Source organism: Strix aluco, chromosome 12 (genome assembly GCF_031877795.1).
Source record: "Strix aluco isolate bStrAlu1 chromosome 12, bStrAlu1.hap1, whole genome shotgun sequence".
In the NCBI taxonomy this organism is placed as follows: Eukaryota; Metazoa; Chordata; class Aves; order Strigiformes; family Strigidae; genus Strix; species Strix aluco.
In genome coordinates this window covers 27,271,341-27,281,680 of record NC_133942.1, presented here as the reverse complement: position 1 = coordinate 27,281,680, position 10,340 = coordinate 27,271,341, and the positions used below count along the sequence as shown (strand labels likewise).

Genomic DNA, 10,340 nt, shown 5'->3' with positions numbered 1-10,340 from the left:
ACATCTCCTCCCGCACGGCCGGGCAGTGCGTGGTGGCGAGCGCTCATCCTGACCGGGAGCGCGGGCGGGGGTGGGGGCCGGGGCCGGGGCCGGGGCCGGGGGCCCACAGTAGCGGCCCCAGGGCGCTGGGCCGCGGCCGGCGGGCGGGAGCGCGAGGGGGCGCCGGGATTCCCTCCGGGAGTGACGTCCCGGCCGCGCGCGGCGATTGGCTGCGCCGCGGCGCGTTCTCCATTTATGGACACGCCGCCCGCTAGCCCGCGCGGGGCAGTCGCCCCGGCCTCTTGTCCTGCCCCTGCCGGCGCGAGCCCCAGCACTCGCCGGGCCGCCCCGCCCGCGCGGGGCCGCTGTGCTGGGACTGCGCCCCGCCCCGGCGGCGAACTGCGCGCGCGGGGAGGGCGGGCTCCTTCCCTCCCTCTGTCCGTCCGTCCCTCCCTCAGTCCATCCGTCCCGGGGCGCCGGCGTGTCTGGGCAGAGCCGCGGGCGGAGGAGCCGCGATGGTACGAGCGGGGCTGCGGGCGGTTCTCGCGGGCTGGGTGGCGCCCGGCGGCGGCTCTCGGCGAGGGGAGCGGAGCTGCCTTGGCGCCCGCCGAGCGTTTCCTCACGCCCGGCCGGCAAGGGGCTGCGGGCAGCGCTCGCTGCCCCGCGCTGGCGGGGGGTGGTTGTGTAACAGGCGCGGGCAGCGGGGCCGGGCCGGTGCTGGCCGGGGTGCAGCCGGCCGGGAGCGGGGGGCTGCGGACCCCGGGTAGGGGCCCCCGCCGGGGCACGGCGGCTTCGGTCCTCAGGGGCGGCCCGGGGTGCCCCCCCGCGCGGGGCTCGGGCAGGGCCGGCCGGCCGCCCCCCGCCCTGCCTGCGGAGCACGAGCCTCGTCTCCCGCCGTTGGGGATCCGAAGACTTCGGTGTCTTAGGGTGGGAAGGATCTTGGGGGAAGGTGACGTGAGGGCGTTGCTGCACGGCAGGTGACGCTTCAGGGGGTGCTGCTAGAGGGGTTTCCGCCTGGAGACCATCTCCCCTGCGCTGTGGTTTGCTGGCATCCGTGTCCGAGTACCGGTGTCCGCTCCGGTCTCCTCGCCAGCGGGTGGCTTGATGACCGGCACCAGGAAAACTTCCGTGTGCGCAGCAGTCGCAGCCCCCGAAGCCGGGGTATCTGGGCACTGGGTCTGTGAAATGTCTGGTGTGATAAGGGGATGTGATAGCAGTGAAACGCGTCAATGCTAGGTTGAGGAAAAGCTGTGATTCAGCAGCTGAACCTGGTTTATCTTTAGTAGTTGATTCCTGATGATTGATAGTAGGTTTCATCCTGAAGTAATCTGAATAATGATTATGACTACCTGTTACACAAGAACTTAAAATAGTGAAAAATGTGATGTGGTCATGAACCATGTTAAAATCCATAACCTCTAAACAAGTAATTTATTAAAATCTGTGCTAATGTGGAATACTCAAGATAGGAGCATTAAGCTACTTGGGAAACTTCTGCATCATTCCTGTTAAAGCTTAGATAGGGTTGAGTTTTAAAGACTGACCAACCTAGCTCTTGGGTATTCGGAGCTTTACTGACTTAAGTGGAGTGGTAGCTTGGGCCCTGCACTCCCATTATGTTTTGAAGATGTCCCTCTTATTATCAGTGCCTGTGCTTTGATTTCCAGAGGCAACTACAGTTGTGCCTGGTTACACCTATGTTGAGCACAAGTCTTTGCCTTAAATAAAGCATTGCAGAGGTTAGGAAGCTGAAATTTCTGTCACAGTCAGGGATGATAGTGATACCACCAGCTCTCACAGTCCTGTTATTGGGTAAGATAGGTACATGTGTTCCCTGTGAGTTGATTGTTTAGCCAGGTGGTTCACATCAACTCTTTAACCATAACCTTTGCTCCTCACTACTTGCTAGGTCAGACACCTGTGGCACTTGGGATTTCCTGGTAGAGGGTGTGCATCATTGCCTAAGGCTGCTGACATGTTAAATGTAGTTGGAAGTCCTTGGTGCAGGTCCTTCGGAGATGTCCACCTGTTAACAGTAATACTTTGAGATCAATGAGTCTGTTAGTTGATCCGCTGTGGACTCCATTAAGTCTTTTTTAATGAAACGTTTTGATCAAAATACAATTCTTGTAAATACACAGGACTAATTGGTAACATACTTGATGAGTTTTACTTGATAAAATAAGGTCACTAGCTTCTTCCTGTAGATATCCTCTTCAGGGAACTATTCAGGCAGTTATTCTCTAGCTCTTAAATTGGTGCTGAAGTAGTCTTGAATTATTACTTTTCACTGTGAGATCTCAAGCTAATATGAACTGCATTTTTTAAGGTTGTCTATAAGTAATCATTGCAACAAAACCAGAAAAGTAGTGGGTTTTTTAAAGAAATATGCCCAAACAATTGCCTGGTAATCATTAGAAGGTAGTATTTTGTAACTTAGCTGGCAAAAGGATTGCCTGGTGGGATTTACAGCGACTGCTTATGAACATGAATCATGCCACTAGTATGCTGAAACTTTATACCGATTCTCTGTGCTGTAGAAAAATTTCACATTTTTTCCCTTATTTTTGTCTTGACAGTTTTGATTTCTTGGGGGGGGGGGAAGGGGAAGCAGAATGTCATGAGTGCTTTGTATTCTCTAAATGAAGTCTCTTCTGCCACATGGTCTCTGTAGACCTTAGAGCGAACTTCTCCTGATCTGACAGGGTCCACAGTGCAGGGTGCTGGGTTACCACTGACACCAGCTGTAGTTGTTTCTTGCTTCTTGGGCAGTCTGATACAGCAGAGCATGTAAAGGTGGTGCTGGTGTAAATGGGCCTTCTCTAGCCTCTGCTGTGGTGCATTGCTGTGCTCGGGTCTCCTGGCAAGATTGTGCAGCTATGTGCAATTTAGCAATATGTATGCACTTGCTGGTTTATTTTTTAAACCAGATCAATATCTGTATCTGCTTAACAGTGTGGTTTCAGGAGATCTGGAGACATGGGATGGCTGAGCTGTTTCATGGCTGTATGCTGCAGTACAAGGTGGGAATGAGCAGTAGTGGGGCAAAACTGCATTAAAGCTGATGGTTTTAAAGAACGTGTGGCAGCTGTTGATATTTTTCTCTTGAAATGCATCCATTTTGTTAACTTTGCATTTCAATTTTTTAAATTCAAAATAAACTAGAGCCTCTAACAGCTTAGCTGCAACTTGTAAGTCTTCAAAAATGTGTATTATCTAAGTGTGAAGTAGTCCCACTCCAGGTGAAGGACTGGGTCCTTAATGTTCAGGAGGCACCTCAGTGTGACTAAGCTGAAACTTGCTTGAAGTGACATGTAAGGTCAGGTGAACTTTATGCAACTTTTGTTTTTATACTGTGAGTTTGCAACTTCATAGTGTCATTAGGTAATTTGTGGAGATGCACTGGAGGGTCTTATCTGGAGCAGGACAGAGAATCTATATCATGTTACAGAAATAATATTGTTGCATTAATGTGACAATGTGATCTTGAATCTTTCATTTAAAGTAGCCTTCTCTTCCTGAGTATTGTCAGCTGGCTTTGACTCTCTTCAGAATAAAACATTGAACATTAATGAGCAAACAATACTGTTTCTAAGACATAAACTGCTACCATATTTATTAAAAAAACAAACCAAACCCAAATAAACACCCAAACAACAACAGCACATCAGTGATCAACTTTGCTTTTGCATAATTGCTGTTCTAGATTACTTCTTCTGAAGTTTTGTACCACTTTGCGGAGAGATAAGGGAAGGATCCAAGAGAAAGTAGGTTCAGCAGTATCTGGAGTAACTCACAAATTGTTGAGCAAGCCAGGAGTGTCTAATGTTAAGGAAAAAAAAATTTTGTGTTGCCTTTAACCAGCATTTCAATGGTAAGCATTTTTGTGTAGCACTGCAGTCAGTATGTACATTTTATCTGGGCATATTTGGTGTCTTCCTGTTTCCACCTCTTCAACAAAGATGGACGTTTGATTTTTTAAGAAGGAACCTTTTTATAGCAGTTCAACATAGCTTGACATCAGTAGAGGTCAGATATTTATAGCCCAATCCAGCAAGATGCTGGGCACAACCTGATTACATGTATTGCCAATGAAAGTCTGCAGAAATGAAAATGAATCAATTAGCCTGAAAGGACTTGCTAGCCTTCAGGATTTGGTCCTAAAATAGCTAATGTGTGATACGAGCTGGGACCTTATACTATCTTAAATCATATTCCTACAATAAAGTCCCAAACAAGACACTGATGCTTCTGTATTTGAAGGGTGCTTTTCTGTCTGGTGCTGCAGACGGTAGCATAAGCTCAAACCTTGCTCTCTGCCAAATGTGGAATAGCAGAAAGAGTAACAGCATGTGCTTTGCATTATATCTAGAGGTGCATTAATGGAAAATCTTCCAGCTATATGGTGTTTCTGTCTGGCTGATATATAAAATACAACACAGAAGCATGTTCAATAACAAAGCTAGTGATTCATATTTGATGTGTTTTTTTAGGTTTACCTTGTGTGTGTGCTTGTCTGCTTCTTTCTAGTTTAGATCTTTAGAATGGTTTATGGATATGTTGTGTATATTGGAGCACTTTTTCAGAGAGTGTAGGATGTTACCCAGATGCAGCTTTTGCAGCTGAAAACTGAACACGTGATTGTGTATGTATGTACATCTAAGCATTTTTCTCGTTTTGTCTTCCAGAATTGCTTTTTTCATGCTATTAGTAGTTTAACTAAACTATTTGCAGCCACTTATTTTTAACTTGAAGGGGTAACTTGCCCCAGTCTCACTGCCTCCTCTTAAAGCATTGCTGCATATGTGGAATGGGGAAGTTAAACCAAACTTTTATGCTAGCCAGTGAAATGTCAAGCTTTTACAGAGTTCTCAGTAAAATCTTAGTAATGTTCTCATCTTAACATGAAATGTATGTTTCCTTGTTTGAAAGATTAAGAAGTTGCACATCTCTTTAGAGAAGTCTTCTCAGCTCCTTTTTAAATAATTTTTCTCCTTCGTAAATACCAGTTTAATCTCTTCCCAGTTTTAGGAGTTAGTATAAAAGTGGTATTGGTCGTGCACTGCTCTGTCCAAGTTATGTCAAAGAATAAAGGTTTCTCAACTTTCTATTCCCAATTTCAACATGAGGAATCAGAAATACTTGCATGTTTAGATTTGCCTTCTAATATAGTATACATGTATTACTAATGTGTAGATAGAGAACATGTAAATAAACATCTTCAGAGCTACAGAAGAATCCTTTAGATCAATAAAACCTAATTAGTTTTAGTTGCTGTATCTGAGGCAGAGAGCAAAGAGGTAACAGTCTTTCCTTCTAAGCTCCAAGCTCTTATACTTTGCCAAGGACCCTGGGTGACCCTAGGAGTGAGTGAGCTTACTGTAGTTACATGATGAGTTGTGACACAGATCTGATAGACTGGCTGGGGATCTGGCTTACTGTGTTGCCCTGTAAGTTGTCAGGTTTATGTTTACCCTTTGGTTCTTGTTGTTGCTACAATACATGGTTTATAAATGAAAAATTGATCTGCTTTCCTTTTCTGTTTTCTAAAATGCTATTGCAATGCAATACTTCAGTCTACTTTTTTAAAGAAGCTGGACTCTGGATCTAGATGGTGTGTGGCTACTGGAAAGCATTAAGAGCTATGTTAGAAAGGGATTCTGCACCTAATTAAAACAGGTTCTGTTCTGGGAGTTAACAGTGTGAGACTAGAAGTTAAAGAAGCAGTTCTCAGAACTGGGAAGACTCTGTGTGTATGTGTTTGTTTTACAAAAATAAGGATCTGGAAAACAGTTTGGTCCCTCTGCAAACAGAAATCACCAGGCAAAGGCTTTGGCAAGAAAAGGTTGGCTTACACTATTGTTAGTGTTTTGAATGAAGCCACTTTGTATTATCTAAAGTCTCACCTTGAATATGAGCAACAAAGGTTTACATTGGTGTAAAAGGCTAAACCTTTTGCGGAAAAATCATATAAAGGTTCTCTTAAACATTTTCTCATCTGTTGGAGGTCATTCATTTCCTCACTATCTTGTCTCAGATGGAGCTTTTCTGGTGGATGCTGGTCACTAGCAAATGATCAGCATTCCTACTACTCCTGTGGAAGGGTCTTTTTTTACTGCTTGTGTATGGGCTGCTTACAAATTTTTGAAACTGCTGTAGCCAAAGGACTCTGTATGTTGTTTGGCTTCTATTATTTCTACTGCATGGGTGTAAAAGTATTTACAAATATCAGAAACATGGCAGAAAGTAAACAAGAATTTTCCTCCTATATAAAAATCAGAACTAAGAGCTGTTTCTCACTCTAAGTTGTTTAGACATTCACCTCACCTAATCGTTAGGACTCTTGTGCAACCTTAGCCTCCTGTTGCACTCCTGGGGGCGCTTGGGTGTGAGGAGCTGCGTTTCAGACCTTCCTGGGCTCAATTCAGTCTTTCCCGTCTCCTGCTCCCTTCTGCCACGTTCCTGAGATGCCAATCGCTGTCCTGCCCAGGAAGTACAGCTATCGCTCATCTCCTGACTCATCCTCATCTACTAGCTTTCCTGTCGTCCACCTACTGATTTCCTACCCTTGTAGCCTCACCTCTTTAAAAGTGCGAATACCTCTTGGGGAGACGGGGTGTGCAGTCATGTCCTGGCAGTGCATGGGTTCTGTTCTCTGCTTAGCTAAGACATTACTGTGATAGGAAAAGGTTTCTTAGTCTAAAGCATTTCCACACACTGAACCTTATGGGTGTTTTCTGCCTATTTAATGTGCTTCATACAAATGGCTTTGGAGTTTGCTTCCTGTACAACAGCAAGTACATCTAAGCTCAAGATTATTTAATGTAAATAGCTTAGGAAGGGGGGCTATGGTCAAGGATCTTCTTCCAAAGACATAGTGGCATTTAATTGTTATTAAAACCATTGGTGGATTGGGTTTGTAAACTCTCAAGTGTATTTCTAAAAAAAAAAAAAAAATTCTGAATTGAAATTTTTAGATTGGAACTGAATATGATTTAAACAAAGCCAGTGGGAGAGCTGACAAGGAAAGCAGTATTGGTAATTAGAGCGTGAGTCAGAGTTGTCTCATGTCAGAAGTGATGCTTATTGGGAAGCATACTTAAGAGGTGCTTTAATGTATGAAGAATTACCTAACTTGCTAAATTCAACAACTAAATGTGAACTTTAAAGTTAAACCTAGCAGGTCTTGAGCATGCTTCCATGATCAACACCTCTGGAAGCATAAAAAGGACTATAAACCTGGTCTGGTGCTCTGCTCTCCTGTCATCTGGGTGATTCTTCAGCTGCCAGAAGTGTCTCTGGTGAAAGCTCTGGTCTGGAACAAGGCGAAAGGCAACAGCTTTATGCTTTTGGGGTGGGATGATGATAGATCTGTTTTTTTTGCCTACTTCATCAAAAAAAGGAACATAAATGGTTTACACAAAAGCATGTGCTTCTAGAAGCTATTTTGATGCTTTGTTCAGCAATCTGAAGTTTAAGTGAGGGTTTTGTTGGCAACCTTCAAATAGGACTAGCAGTCTCATAGTGACTAGCTGCACTTGTCCCTGTACAGGAAGGATGAGGGGTTTTTTCCTTGCCAGCTCAGAACCACTCACTGAATCACCTTCATCAGCTGAGCCTGAGTCTGTAACCAGTTCTTGGTCAGCCTTGTCTAATTTAAGTGTTGAGTCCTATTCAAGTCTGAACAATGTAGCCTGATATCCTTTATAAAACATGTAAAATGTTCTTAATGCTCAGGATTTTCAGTCTTTCATGCTTGTGTCTTGTGAAACAATACACTGCCAGATACTTAATCTTGCACCTAGGACAGTCTTCTGTTTTCAGTCTGACATTCCACAACACTTGTGAGGCTTTAAATTGTAGGCAGTTTACCAGTGCACACATTATCTTTTGCAGTGATTTATGTCTTTTTCTGTGCTTTGAGTTGTATATTGCTGATAGCAGAAATACAGAAAGATGGAAGTTGAGACCTCTTGTCAGTTATATATTTGCAGTGCCAAGCAGGAGTCAAGAATTTGTCTCATCTTGTTTTGGTTTTTTCCTGCCTTGAAGGATTCAAGTCTGCACAAATGCCTAAGTGCTTCCAATTTGCTTTTGCAGTAGATCTTAACCCCATGTTATTCCCAACTTTGTAAAGTATGCTGATACAAAGTGTGTTTGAATTTCTTTTAACAAACGCTGTCTACACATTTAAAGTCCTTTGCGTTGTGACCCCTGTACGTTCTGCTAACTCACTTAGTATGAATGTACTACTTGTCTGGGGGGTTAGTAGGAAGAATCCATTGACAAAAGCTTACCTAGGTATTGTGAACATGTATGTGTTGAGCATTAGCGTCCTGTTAGCTGTTGGGCTTTGAGCTGTTGTGGTTCTGTCGTGTATTGAACACCTTTTGATCACTTTGGTTTTGGACTGTCTTACTGTAGATGTTTTGGTATATGAACTGGAAAATACTTCATTTGCTAAGTGAAAGCAGTGTTCTTGAGGCATATTGAAGCAGTATTTTCATTAAACCTAATCTTAAAGGCTGTTTCATGGTACTCAAAAGCAAGTGTGTACTTTTGAGTATTTGTTTTTTCTTTCCGTATCTGAGAAGAATTTGACTTGTCTGTTTATCAGTCATGGAAGAATTTGTTTTCCTGTACTGCATCCCCAACTGTATTCAGTACATACCTAAAGAAAAGGAAAGGTGCAAAAGTAGTTATAACAGTAATTGAAAACAGTCATACTTACTGTACAGATATACTTAAATGGGGGATTTCAAATTTAGTGATATTCATTCCAGAAAATATATAAAGCTACAGAACCACACATCCTTGTTTTCTGAGCACAGAGGTACTAGCTATCTACATAGTCTGAATTAATAATTCTACAGTATCTTCTGGTAATGCCAGTGAAACATGATTTTGTGTAATTATTTCTGCTGTCTTTGGCACTTATTGCTGTCTAAATATAGATCATGTTTTTGAAGGAACTAGGGGTTGGATGTGATCATCTAGGGAAAAACTAATTAGTCACGGGAATCCATCATTCTATACTCTTGTATCATTCAGTTCTAAAATTTTTGTTGATTCTTGATAGTACAGTTTTTATAGAAGCAAGTTAGACTGACAGTACTGCTGTCAGGAAACTTCTGACCTCTTTCCTACCATAATTTGAACTAAAAATTTGGATAGTGTGAAAACTGTTGTATTAAAGCATGATTTTATTACATATAGCTTCTATATCATAGAATATCCTGCTGACACTGTTGTGTAAACTTCATTAGTTCTTGAATTCTGAATTGTGTTAATCCATGAAAACAAATATTTGACATTACCAGTTAAAATACAGTAGTCCCACGAAGAACAGAATTACTTCAGCTAACTTTTTTTCCTCCACTCAAAAACTGTGCCTTATGCACAGTCATGTTTCCAGGACTTGATCCTGTATGGTTGGTGGTCTCCAAAGCCTTTTTCAGTGCTTCCCCTCAATTTTAAATATATGCTGGGAACTACTATATTGGTCAATAATTGCTACATTCAGCAAACCAAAGATGCCTACAAAAACATTTTGATCCTTGCAGTAGAAAAGTAAAAATAACTTCTCAGGATAGGGCAATTTGCATGTTTTCAGTTTTTGAGGGTATCCTAGCTGTCTTCTGCATAACCTGAAAGACTTGAATAGCCTAGAGTAAGGTGACTTTCTGCAATTGATTTGCCCTGGTAGAAGGGGAAGTATAGGCCTACTGCAACAGAGCGGCAGCTTAAACCTGCTGAGATATCTATGGTGAAAGAGCTAAACGTGTAAATCTATCCCGAACTGTTATCCAAACTGTTACTTGCTGCGTGGTGGCTGTTGGCTTTGCAAAGCATGGCTTCTTGCCTCTTCCTTGAGTACCCAAGAGTTTCTAATTACAGGTGCTTAAAGCCCACATTCGCTAGTTGTGCTGGTAAGGGGTGGCATGAGCACACAGTGCTTGTGTGAGGAGGAACATTTTTCTTCCAGCCAAGTGATGTGAGCAGTGGGCCCCTCAGGGTTCATATTCAGTGGCCAGTGTCGCATTCTACTTGCCTGCTGTTGAAGGTAAAGTCCTTGCAGGAACAATGTTTCAGAACCCTGTAAGGACCCAAGTCCTGTTCTGTTGGTGATCCTAGGTTATAGGAATAGACTATCAGCAAACAGAATTAATTTGCTCTTAAAGTTGGAGTTGCAGTAACTTCTATTTGTGTTTTTTTTAAGATGAATTATGCATGACACGGGGAAAAAACTGAACTCAAGTGTTTGTAACAAATGGAGGTCCTGTTACAACACTGCTCATGTCTGTGGAGGTCTGATTTGAGATTTGGCCTTTAATGAGCAAAAACTTGAGTTCCATTTAAAG

General features: G+C 43.2%; 1 protein-coding gene across 3 annotated transcripts in view; it reads left to right on the top strand.

Moving 5' to 3' along the window:
* The first annotated feature begins 427 nt into the window (after positions 1-427).
* MYO1E (myosin IE) overlaps positions 428-10,340 on the top strand; it is a 95,192-nt gene continuing 85,279 nt past the window's right edge. For all 3 annotated transcript variants that reach the window (XR_012624816.1, XM_074837165.1, XM_074837166.1), the window contains exon 1: positions 428-497. Coding sequence is in view for 2 of the 3 variants with exons in the window: in XM_074837165.1 (XP_074693266.1) it covers positions 495-497 (3 nt within the window). In the remaining variant the exon portion in view is untranslated. The remainder of the gene's footprint in view (positions 498-10,340) is intronic.